The 14,088-nt window shown below is 31.8% G+C and overlaps 1 protein-coding gene across 1 annotated transcript in view; it reads left to right on the forward strand.

Moving 5' to 3' along the window:
* Pcdh9 (protocadherin 9) overlaps positions 1–14,088 on the forward strand; it is an 885,074-nt gene that overhangs the window by 574,749 nt on the left and 296,237 nt on the right. The window contains exon 4 of the mRNA XM_013032867.1: positions 4,726–4,927. Within this exon, the coding sequence (XP_012888321.1) occupies positions 4,726–4,927 (202 nt within the window). The remainder of the gene's footprint in view (positions 1–4,725; positions 4,928–14,088) is intronic.

Consider the following 14,088-nt stretch of genomic DNA (forward strand, 5'->3'; position numbering starts at 1 on the left):
TAAACACAGTGGGTAGTAAGCAAGCTTACAAGTGAATTAACTGAAGTATAATAGACTCTAAGGAGAGCACAAATAACATTTTTTCCTTTTTTAAAAAAATATATAATTTATTGTAAATATATTGTACAGAGGGGTTGCAGTTACATGAGCAAGGTAATGAGTCCATTTCATATTGAGCAATGTTACCCCCTCTTTGTTTTTCCCTACTATCCCTTTCCTCCCTACCTCCCCTACTTCTCCCTTAGTGCTCCCCCCCTCCCCGCCACAAGGTTGTAAAGTTCATTTTCAACATAGTGTCTTGTGAAAGTCATTGTTACAGTGGGTCATCCTGTATCCTTATTTCAGCATTTTGTTATTTCTCTTCCCCTCCCCAAATTAGAAAAATGTGTATACAAGATGCCAGACACTAGAATAAAAATCAGTGACAACAGGGGTTTTATCATGGGGGAAGAACATCAAAAGAAACAACAGAAAAATCACAGAGTACATTATAAATACATTAAAAAGAACAACAAGAAAGATATAAATCTCTTGAGTCCCTATGTTGGGGTTCATCTCACTAAGGATCAGATTATATGGTCATATGTATACAGCTTTTGACCTCTTCTGCTTGTCCTAGATATATACTAGTTATTACAGATAAGGGGAACTACGGGACCAATTCTTTAAAAGACTCAGTCAAAGCCCAGTAAAATATGTACCAGGAAATGGGTATTTATAAAAGGGGTGAGTGGGGCCAAGTAGAGAGGGGAGAAGTATGAAGGGGATATAGGGGGAGAATGCAGGCCAAGAATTCATTTTATATACAACAGACTTGAGAAATATAAAGGAAGGATATAAAGGAGGGGGTGAAGATTTCAAACTGGTGTCACAGATGGAAATGCATAGTACACATAAACTGCTTTGTTAATTTTAAGGAAAAAAAATCAATATATATCCTAAAATTAAGATAAGTTAGCCATGGGGAGAGTTGGTAGGGGTGGGTAGGAAGGCTGCAAGGGGCGATATTGTTCAAGATGCACCAAATTCATAAACTGCTTTGCTAAGGAGCAACACTTTTGTACAAATACTTTAAAATTATGTATATATATATATATATATATATATACAGGTAAAGTGTAAAAAGAAGTCTTTAGTGAGCTCAAACTCCTGTATATGTGTATATATTTTTATATAAAGTGTTGTTGGGAGAGGTTCCTCAAATCATTCCTCTAAACCATCCCTTAAGAGTTGCATACTCCCCGACAGAGCCATGTATGTTTATGTGACATTTTTTGCTTGTTCAATTTCTGTCAGAATTCACATGAGATTCTCTGATGGAAAACAGTGTAAATCAGTCTAGGTAGTGATATTTTCCATCCATTCTTTTGCTGGGCAGCTAGGATCTGGAGTAAACTATCAGTGATAAATCAGGTAAACAAATGTGACATTCAACCATTAACCAAGCTGTGCCAATAATAATAATAATAATGACGGTGTTCTCCAAGGGAGAAATTTATTGGGTAAGCAATAGATTTTAGAAAACAAAATATAAGAGTCTAGGCTCTGGAAAATCTGAAGTAGTCTCAGGGTCATATGTGTTCAGGTTCAGTTAGAGAGGTTTGGACAAAATTTATAACTCTGATTGAGTTGTATTTCCATAAGTGTAAGCCAAGGAACAACATTTTCAGAGGCAATAAATAATGACTTCTCCATCTTTTTCTCTCTAAATATGGATAATGGGCAATTCTTCCAATTCTCATAAGACTGTCTTCGCTACCCTGCATTATCATCTAGACTAGTCGGTGAGAACAGGCCCTAAGCAGACTTGCAAGCACAATATTAGTCAAAATTGTTTCACACATTTTCTTCTAGAACAATACTTGCTTTCCCTGCCAAGCCCAGAGAAGATACACCACCAGTTAAAACTTTCTGATCATCAACAAGACAGTAATTAAACATGAAGTTTTAACTTTACCAAATTATAGCCACCTTTTATTTAGTAAGACATACAATATGGCCCTATGATATCTTTCTTTTCCATAGCCAGGAACTCATTCATAGATAAAGTACCTTGAACTGGGTCATCTCTACTAAACAAGAGCTCCAAACCAGATGACTTCTGCCTTTTCATCTGGTTCCCTTCAATTTAATTCAAACAAGTGTTGTTCAATCCTTAAGGGCAACCACATCTCCTGTTGTATGTTCTTTCTCTGCATCTCAGATGTCAGCATTTCAACTTATTCAGATTTTATCTTATATCTCCTTTGATAGTTCATTCTCTACCTACATCAATTATTGTGATGAAAACCTAAAGATAAATTTGCCTGATCAATTCACTTCATATTATAATATTCATGTTGGAATTCATACTTCCTATAGATCAGCACCTTCCCCTCTCAGCAGCTTGATAAAGTGGGTACAATTCTGCCAATTAAGTCTTAAACTTTTTTGTGTCAAATTAATTAAGAAGTAACTTCACAAGCTACAGCAGTTTGAACATTATATCAATCTACTTCTAGTGTCTCATTACAAAACATACACTGAATTTATATTTACTTTTATTCTCACAAAGTGTTAAAACAACACAGTTTTAATATATGTGAGATGGAATATTACAGTTGTCTTTGCAACACTTTTAGGAATTTCTTGCTTCTTATTTTCAGTGCAGTCAAAGTACACTGCATACAGAAGATGCTCAATAAATACATACTTTAAAGTCCACACAGGAAGAAATGCTGCCTCAAGGCATAGACAGTGGTGCACACATGCTGCTTTTTATGAGAAAATTCATTATAATTAAAACAACAAGTATGATTACTATACTTGCCACAAATAAATATTTCTCATCTATAATAAAGTAGATACCTCTCATTGGCTTATGAAGCTTCCATAAATGATTTATAAGACTAAAGAATAATCTGTTGCATTAATTTTCTTTTTCTTTTTTTTTTAATGTTGCTTCTTTTCATCAGTTGAGAGTTAATGAAGGTGGACCCTTCAGGAAATAACACCCATGATAATTTCAAGACTTTTTAGCTGGATAATCACTTTAAAGGCATGTTTGATAGTTATGTATAAAAGAAAATGTGATCAATGTTCTTAAAAATGATGCTACATCAGAAGACTACTACTATAGATTAAGGGTTTATGAAATAGCAACTGTAATGTAATGATTGCTCCTACAGGAAAAATTTATGAGAAATAAAACACTGTGATAAATAAAAGTGAGGGCAAGATCATTGTACAAGAAGTACATTCAAATTTGGCTTGTCTTTTTGATAGGCCTCACCTAGGTATATGGCAAAAAATTTTGAGAGGAGAATGATGCTCTGAAGAGTTGTGCATGAAGGTGAAATGTGCTACATGAGACACAATTAGTACCGTTTATGATTATAGTTTATGTGATGTTGGTGTCAGTTCATTAAAAATGTACTGAACTGTCAACTCATTTCATACAGGTCATTGAACAGCAATAAAGTGGGATCAGCTCTTCTCTATTATGACTCTGAGCTGGATTTGAACCAGTGACTCATAGAAAATAGGTTCTGTGCTATTCTCTGTCTATAAAAGCATATTTATTGAGTTGTGGCAGGACTATCACATTTGCTTCTAAGTACATTCCTGTTTCTGTGAAATGCAATTTTTCAATCTTCTCTTGAAAAGTACAAACATTCAGTTTTAGGAAATGCTTCTATTACATGTTATACATCTTTACATTATGTATGTTGTTTATTTGTTAATAATGCCATAGCAACTGAATAAAAGCAGTCTCATAATGATATGACATTATAAGATATTTGGCCACTAAAACACAATGAACATAAGTTCAGCACTATAGGACCAATAAATATTTCTCATCTATTTCTCTAAGACCTCAAATATCACCTCACATTAGCAGTTAATATTCAAATATTTTAAGGATTATGCCAGCTACAAAGAAAACTAATCTGAGGTTTGTGCTGTAGTGCACAAAGCTAATATTTATTGCAGTAACCAAAGCCATGCTATAGTTCCCTTCTGAGAATGGCATTGTAAAAATACTTATAAAGTAATATTCTAGTCACTTTTCAATTGAAATGTTTTAAAATTTCCCAAAGCAAAGGCCAGTAGAAACATCTGGACTAGGAGGTAAAACAACTTACTAATGTCTCAGTAATTATTTTTAAATGGTCTCATTTCATAAATATCGATTGCAAATTCACCAAATGGGTTATATGAAATAATAATTTTACAAAATTGTTCCAATTTTGATTTACAGACAAATAGAAGTCCACTGCAGGAAATATCTTAGTGAGAAAATTAACAGTAAAACTTACTTCATAGTTGCTACTCATTCAAAGGAAATAGAATACTGCTTTATAGATGCATCCAATAACATTTATGAGATAGCTACTTATTTCTTCCTAGATCTATGTATGTATGTTTTTGATGGCTGATATAAATATCCTCTTAGACTTTCTTGTCATACTAAAAAAGAAAAGAAAGAAAAAAAACTTTACATTCATATTATGATCTTGAATTACTCAATATTGAAATTCTTCTTGGTATTTTGCCAGTTGGCCATTATCCAATAAACGACAAATGGTGAATGATTGTTTTTAACTTTGCTCTTGGTCTTATATATTTTGATTTTACTTTGTGTCATTTGTGGAAAGACTTGTTTGATTTTGTTGTCTGCTGCGCGTGAGGTTTTGCTTGGGAGGAGCGAGTGTTAACCTGCATGTCCTGTGGTCTTCTTTGTAGTCGCAGCGTCGTGTTACCTTTCACCTCCCCGACGGCTCCCAGGAAAGCTGCAGTGACAGTGGTCTTGGGGATCACGAGCCGGTGGGTAGTGGAACCCTGATCTCACACCCTCTTCCTCTGGTTCAGCCACAGGACGAATTCTACGACCAGGCCTCTCCGGACAAGAGGACCGAAGCAGACGGGAACTCTGACCCCAACTCCGGTGAGTCCCCATCTAAACTTCCAGACCTCCTTAACTTGCGTTTGCTGTCCACTTGACCTTTATACAGTAATCCTGCAATAAAAGTAAATGGGCAGAATTTTTTTTTTTTTTTTGCTGATGATTTATTTTGTGTTGTTGTTAACGTGACATTCTTTGAAATGAATAAAGTGTAAAGTGCTTGATATATCAGCTGTGAAATTAGCACCACACATTTCTATTTGATAAGATATAAACGAGCAAAGATGATTACAAATACCATCAAAAGAAGTCATTTGTTCCAAGATCTTCTGCTATCCACGATAATTCCTAGGTGAAAACACGTAGAAGAAGATAGAAAACATACAGTTAAAAATACGGCCCACAAATCCTGTGACAAAACTTATATGTAATTGTCATTCAGAATGCTATATTGAACCCTTTGTAGAAATAACAGGCTTAAATAGTGATGAAATAAAAGTGAAAAGGAAAGATACCCATTGTATTATATTATATATAGAGAGATAGATACATTGTGTTTGGATTGTTCTTTTTACCTATATGAAAGCAAAATGTATTTGGTTACACCTTTATTCCCTACACATCCATTTCTCACCCCATAGACCCTTGCTCAATCCAAGTATACCCCAATGCCGTAGCCTGTGGAGGAAGTCTTGAGTAACCTATACAATGATTTTTGTCCAGAGTGAATGAATGTATGAATGAATGAATGAACCAATCAAATCACCCACAGTCCAATTTCATGTTAAAAAATCTATAAAATACTTTACTGTCTACACTATAATAAGGGCATAGGTTCTTTATTTAAATTAAAAATTATTTCCTTGTGAGGGTGGCTGATCAAGTCTGGGGGGTCTTTGCATGCTTTAGGGCTTGGACTATGGGAGAAACCTTTCCACCTTTCTCCCAATATTGCTGTGAAACTGAAACTGAACTTAAAACTCAGGCAATATCTAAGAATCTAAAAGCTAACTAACAATCAGAAAAAGACATACAATCTACAAAAGAGAAAAAGAAAAAGATGTTTTCTGGTTCTTTTAAAAACTCATCTTGAATTTGTTTCAAATCAATTGGCTGAAGTGAACTTGCAGTGACTTTTCCTCACTTCTCTGGCTATTTAGCTCCTACTGCTTCAGACATTAAAGTGCCCCTGGCATTTTTATGATTGAAGTGGGAATATCACAAGGAAGTAAAAAGTGTAAAATAACTTTCTTAACTAGGTTCATTCTAGTAATCCAGCTTTGCTGTTTTCAAACTTACAGAAGTTTAAATTGTGCCTTTCTGTATATCATAAGAGGTATATTGTAGATGTACCTCATCCTTTCCCTCCACCTCACTTCAGTAATGACATTTTCTCCTGGGGCTAGGTTTAGGTAGCTGTTTCTACATTAACCAACCTGTGAAGCTAAATTTGCACATTCTTTTAGACCACTAGACCATTCAGTTTACTACAAGCAACCATTTAGAAAGATCTTGGAATCCCTATGCCAGCTCTGGTTTTGCTGTCAGTTCCCATATCCTGGTTATATAAGAAACACATAAGTGCATCTTTTTACTCCAGTATCTAGGTACACTATCTCCAAAGAAATCACCTTGCATTTGGTAAATTTAGGAGAGCTTATAAACTTTTTTATTCCTCTTGATTTTATTTCATATTGATTTTTAGACATGAATCAGTATAAGCCCCAGTAAAATCTAAGTGGTTCCTTTAAGCTAACATTTCATTGTAGTAGGTGGGAATATTAGGATAGATAGCATTTATATAGTTATTTCTAGATTTTTTTCCTAGTTGACAAATTTCTCTTCTCAATTTTAAACATTTGTAGACTATATTAAGTAAAAGTGTCAAACCAGTTTATGAACAGACTTTTTGGAAATATACGAGAGTATTTAAATCTTTTATTTGGGCTTGTATTGAAACCAAGAGAAAAATATTTGCATTTTAATTATTATCAAATATTGTTTCAGGACTAGTCTTCAGAGTTATCAAATATATTTTATAGAGTAAACTTCAAACTGGTAATAATATATGTGTATTTATATATATATATAGGTAAATAATTTTTACTTGCCTGTAACCATATTGTACTGTTTTCCTTATAGCCAGTATGATGAAATATTTTAGAAGCATATAACATGTCAGAGTGAGATGAGTTTTAAAAGTTGATGTTTGAGTAATATTCTAAATAGATTAGGAATTTTATAATATTCAATTAGAAAACAAATGCAACTTTTAGGATATATTAACTATATATATGGACAAAATGAGGGTTATAACCACAAATATTTTGTATCTTAAATTATGTTTCTGTTCAGCCCAAATCTAGCTTAAGAGTATCATTTTAGAGAAACAAATATACCACCTCATTTTACAAATACAATCATTATCATAGCAGCAATCATAGAGTGCACATTTGCCCACTTAAATTGGTATTTCTCTGTTGGGTCCCATACAAGGAATGATACATTACTAAATGTATCTTACATGTAAAGCAATTTGTGTTTAAGTACAGACGCTAATTTAAATGTATACTAAATGAATGTGTGGTTTTTGCTTTACAACAAATTCTAGGTAATTTGGTGAATATTCTATGGGAAATTCACTGGTAGAAAAACATGTTAGAAACAATCATCTTATTTCCATCTATTAAATTGTCAAGAGATATTTTGAATACTTGAATGAGATACAACTACCATTAACTGTATTTTCTTCTGATGTTCCCAAAGAATATATATATATATATATATAATCAACATATATATGAACACACATATATAATAATAATATATATGAATATGTATAAGAATATATAGAGGGAGGAAAAACAAAAAATTAAACAAGAATGAGATAAAATTGGCACATTAATGATTGGTGAATTGAGCTAGACCAAATGAACAAAAAAATTATAATTTAGACTAGAGAAAAATTTTATCCATATTTATCCTCTTTCTCCTAAGCCTACAACATGGAAGATCACATGTGAATTTTCCAATCACAGAAAAAGAGAAGCAGAGAGACAAAAAATATCTTGACTAGCCTTTACTGTATGGTTAAGCTAAACTGCTTTTAGCCAGAACTTCATCCAATATAACTATCTACTAAAACAGTGATTCTTCATCCTGTGTAATAGCACTGGGCAAGCTGACAAACGGGAAAAGACAAGGAAAGTCCTAAAGTCAAGCCTCATTTAAGAAGTGTTCACAATTCACACCTAATTACTCATGGAAAACGATTCAATGTATTACAACATTCAACCCAAAGTGTTGACTTCAAATAGAATAATGTTCCATGTAATGTCTTTTAACCAGAAGGAACAAAGAGTCATAGTCTAGCAAAGTAGTAGTATTAATAATAATAATAATCATTATTACTACTATATGGTGAACTAGTTTAATCAATAAAACATTGATTGATGTTGGCATTGGATGATTCTTGGATGGTTACTATAAAATGATGATTTGTTATACGCTTTAAAATTTCTAAAACATCAATTTTAAATATAGTTAGAAACTGATAGGAATGCATGCATGGATATGAAGTTCATGAAATTGCACTTCATATTTTTCCGTTACTGTATAGTTTTCTTTATAAAGTACAGGCAGATGTTTTTTATATATAATAATTTTTTACATTTAAATATGTTACCAATGGTGCAGATGAAAATAAGTAGAATTTTTGCATAATTACTTACACATTTTTAAGAACCGGTATTGATAATTGCTTCCACAAAAGATACTTAAGTATATATATATATATATATATATATATATATATAATATATATATATATATATATGTTTCAAACCTTCACTCTGGAAATTAGCAATAAAGTCATTTACTTCCACTCTGCTCTTCTTGTAGTACACTGGAGTCATTTAAGTTAGGGCAGGAAGATATTCCTTTGTCAACCAGATAAAGAGCACCTCTATATTCTAGGCACATCCGTATCCTGAAACACACACGGCCCTCTGTCTCATAAGCTGCACACATACACTGCTTTTATTATATTGTTTTTTGTTTTCATCAGGCACAGACTCATTCCATTGTTAAACATCAGTAAATCATATTTTGTTAAGAAGTTAACTCATCAACATGATTACAAACCATTAATGCCAGGAAAAATGGTAAGGGTATTTGAAATAGAAAACTTTTTAAATTAAAATATAAGTAGATTGAGAGTAAAATTTATGATAATTTATGAAAAATGATATCAACAAACAATTGTATGATCAGAATAGTGGCAGGTTATTACCATTAATTCCGAATTAAAGTCTTAATCTTGTTCTATTGAGATTCATGAATTATTTTATGGCTTGCATGTATTTAAATGTTATTTTAAAGGATTTTCTCATCTTGGGGTTCATTTCTCCTAACATCAACTTGTCTGACCATATCTGCTTGTCTCAGACATATACAAGTTTTTCCAATTGAGGGAAACCATGGGACCTATGAACCCCAAGATAAGACTCAGATTGTTTTTCTTTCTTGCTATTGTTTCTAATATATTTATAAGATGATTTGTTGCTTTGTATGTCCCTCCCTCACGGTATAACCCCTGTTTTCACTGTATTTGATGTTGGTATAATTTTTTTGGGGGGAAGGGAAAAACAAATTGTTTAAATAGGGATACAAGTGGACCCATTGCAACAATGAGATGTTCAAGATGCAATGTCGAAAAACAAATTTTACAACTTTGGCGGAGAGGGAAAGGAGAGGGGAGATGGGAGGCCAGGGATGATAAGGGGAAACAAAGGAGGAGGCAACAATGCTTGATAAGAAATGTGCTCATTACCTTGCTCATGTAATTGTAACTAACCCCTCTGTACAGTATTTTCACAGTAACAACAATAATAATTAATTAATTAAAAAATAAAGGATTTTCTGCTGCTTAACCGTGTACAAAAGAGCTTAATCTGTCTTGCACTTCAGAATTTGCATGAGATAAATTGTGAATTATTTGTGACTATATATAGTTTTGATACATGTTGGTTGATGATTTTGGTCTATATTTATTGACACCTGCTTGGGAGCCAGGAATTCTAGGGAAATTGCTATGTTGCTTATGCTGGCAAATTGGATATCATTATAAGTAAACTGAAAAGAAATTTAAAGTTTTTGTTTAAATCTACTTTGAGGTCATTTGCTCAGCAAATGAACTTAAAATTATCTTAACTGATTTAGCAAAATGACAGTGAATTCAAGGAAATCTTTACAAAACTTATCAGTTAGTCAGAAAAAATGGCAAAGAACATTAGGAAAAGATTGCAAAATTAAAATGGTATTGTTGGAAAAGTATTGGAAAACTTTTAGATATTTGAGTTTTGTACACAATTATTAGTGAGTTTTGGAAGTAACATAGTATTGTGATTAATAACAGACTGTGGAAGCAGACTACACCTTCACTCCAGAAAAACAGGCTGCAACATAATTCAGGCTCAGTTACAGATTGTTGCTTTTAGATATCATTAATAGATGATGAACAGGTGTAGGAAAAAAAAAGCCTTAACTAGTTAATAATAGTTTTAAAATTAAAAATATACCTTCTGAATTTATTACTATGCCACTGAAAAAAGAAAATAGATTCTAAAAATATTTTTGTCAAATTGCGAAGAAATTTTGTCTTTAGAAAATTTAGGTAAGACTTAAAAGTATTTCTCATATGTAATAAATAATTTTCAATGATCATGAGTTACAAAAACTTAGAAAATTTATTTAGGAAGACACATTTATTTTTTGGTCCAGGAACTTCATTGCCTTAGTTGAAATAATTTTTCTTATTGAATACTATCTAAGAAATTTGTATATTTCTTGTGCATTATTACCATTTCATTATTTTGAAAAAATGACTGAAGTATATTTCCTGTATTATTTAATATAGTTAGCATGAAGGAAATATCTTCTTCTGGAAGGTTTTATTTAGATGTATCAAATTTAAGTTTGACTTCTATTGCTCATGATAAATAATCATCTTTGAATACATATATTTCTTTGAAAGATAAAAACTACTAGTAAAAATCTGATTGTGTTTGAAATTCTTTTGTGTTGCCAAATATTAAGTGCTTGGTATTAGAAGAATAATCTGTAGTAACAATGTGCCTCCTAGTGAAAATAAAGTGTAATGTCAGCTTCCTTGGTGTGCTGCTTTTCCAAAGATTTTTTTTTTATGTGATTTATTCTTTAAGAAGCAAAAAAGAAGAATAGTGTTTACTTAACCGCAAATATGTGATCTACCTTAGGGAAGAAAAAAATATTCTTTGTACTTTTGTACTTACAATTTGAAACCAGTAAAAAGTGATATATGTGTATGCAAATTAGCTATGTGCCAAAGTAAAGAGCTTACTAGGTACAGTAGTTCTTAGAAGTATAAAATTAGTGTGTGTTTTTTTAACTTAAACTTGAAGTTATAAAATAAGAATACTGGAACTAAATAATAATAAAGGATTCATGCTCCTAAAACAACTATATATTTACATGTATATCAGGATTGAATAAATTCCATTATCTAATGTCTTATAATGAAATCTTGAAGAAATTGTAACTTTTTTCTAATACATGTGAAATGTATACTTATGTTATTTTAACATTAATTCTTGTTCCTAGATCAAAAATTATTCAGATTAGGATGACTCAAAGTACATGGATACCTAGGTTTTTAAAAAAATTTGTTAGGAAATGGAAAAACTTGGAAAAAATTATATTAAGTGAAGTAAGCCAGGCCCAAAGAAACATAGATCCCATGGTTTCCCTTATTTGCAATATATAGTATATGTATGAGTCAAGCGGAAAAGGTCAGATAATGTGATGTTAGGAAAATGAACCCTTAGATATGTATTTTAATGTTTTTTTCTTTCATGCATTTGTTTCTAATGCATTTATAAGATTATTTCTTTGTTGCTTTGTATGTTCCTCCCCCACAGTATAACCCCTGCTTTCTCTATTTAATGTCAGTATAACTTGTGGAGGAGATGGCTAAAAACAAGTCGTTTAAGGATACAGGTGGACCTGTTGCAACAATGAGAAATACAAGTTGTCATGTCGAAATGGAGCTTTACAACGTTGGGGGGGAAGGGGGGAGAGGGGGAATGGGGAGGATTGGGTGGGGGGATGAGGGGGAGGCTGGGAAGGGATGTGAAGGGTAAACAAAGGAGGAGGCTGCAATGCTTGATTAGAAATGTACGCATTATCCTGCCCATGTAATTGTAACCCTTCTGTACAGTATGTTCACAAATAAAATAAAATAAAATGAAAAAAATTAAATGAGATTACCAGATGAAATACAGGATGATCAGTTAAATTTGAATTACATACATATGTAATATTTTATGGTTTAGTTACATTCTGAACATTGCAATATCGTCGAATATATAGGACATAATGCCACTGGATCTTATCCATTATTTACGTAAAATTACAACTGACCATCTTATATGTACATATACATATATATCACATCACCATCTTATATATATATACACATATAGACATATATATATATCACATAATAAGTGTTTTGCCACACATTGAATGATGACATTTTGTTGATATTGACTACTTTTCTGAAAGTTCTTATTGAAGTTTTTATTTCATTTTTTGTGTTTCTTTGGTGTATCAAAATTATCCACTATATTTTATGATTTTTATGCATTCCTCTATTTTAAATATTTGCTTTCAAGATGAGATTAATAGCTTTTAAAATTTAACCAGTTCAATGGAAACTGTACCCTTATAATGAGAGATTCAAAGAGAGATTGAGATAAAGTAAGATTAAACTTCTCTTTAGAGCTTTAAGGTCTACAATTTATACTCTAGCAAATACATACACTTATTATAACCACAATACACTTTAAATGCATGGCGAGGGACTTAGGAGAAGTGCATTAACTAATTATATAAATAGAAAATATCACAATGTCATTCTGCCCACATTGCCTCACCCATGAAATGGGTAAGAGATTAAGAGTAGGGACTTCACAGACTTTTACAGATTACTATTTGTTAAGAAAACATCAAATACTTCCAACTTCATGGCATAGTGTTCATGTTAGCCATTTTTATAAAACCTGAGAGTTGACTAATAATACTGGCTTCAAGTCTGTCATGTCAAGAACTGTACAAGAAAAGATATGTGAGATTTGACTTCCTAATATTTTAATTTCTTGCTTCTTTGAAGAAAAGTAGATAGGGTTTGTGTGATGAATCATTGGTTACTACACTTCATTTTGTATACTCCTGTAGACATATATAGGAAAGTTTTTTTTTCCCCTAAGGAATATTGATTTTGCATGCTTAGAGATAGAAAGAAGTATTAAAGATGGTAAAATAAACTAAATAAATAAAGATTTATGGCTCTTTTTACAGTTGCTGGGGATTTACTATGACTAGTTTTTTAATTGTGCTTTTATGTTCAACCAACATTGTAAGGGAATAAAACTTGTAAGTTTTTAAATAAAATAAATACTATGTTATTTAGTACCAGTTATTTGGAGAGTTTTACAGGTATAATTAAAGATATATTAGAGTTGTAACCTAAGAAGAATGTAAAATTCGTGCAGGATTGACCTTTGCACCCAGACACTGGCGATATTGAATAGGAGTGATCATTTTAGGATTGTTTGAAAGACTAGTGTTTGTTTGATTTGGGGATTTTGTTTTTTTAGACTTTTACAGATTTATTCTTTCTGTCTAGAAATTCCTCCATTTCTTGGAATTGACAATATCTTAACTTACATTCTGATCTATAAAGGATAATATACTGTAGGTTTTTGGATTTTCCAGTTTACCTTGGCAAATAAACTGCCTGGGTAAAAGTAAAATAACAATTTTTTAATGTTCATTAGAAGGAATGAATTAAACCATGAAATTCTTAAATTGTAAGTATTGGTTTTATTGATTTTTTCATCTCTTTTTTTTGTCTTTTGACATGAACAGGTATTGTATCATGCCTGAGCATTCAACAGAGAAACTATTTTATTTTTTTCCCGTTAGAAGCACCATAACAAAATGTAATAAGTTTGTTTCTTTTTAACACTTTTAATGAATAAAAAAATAAATTGCTTCCATTAAGGAAGAGAATACTTTATATTTTGATATTTTGTGTATTATAAGATACACATTTTGACTTTGCATACTGTAAAGATTATGAAACCATATCTAGGGACAGCAAA

Source organism: Dipodomys ordii, unplaced genomic scaffold, assembly GCF_000151885.1.
Source record: "Dipodomys ordii isolate 6190 unplaced genomic scaffold, Dord_2.0 Scaffold1, whole genome shotgun sequence".
Taxonomy (NCBI): Eukaryota; Metazoa; Chordata; class Mammalia; order Rodentia; family Heteromyidae; genus Dipodomys; species Dipodomys ordii.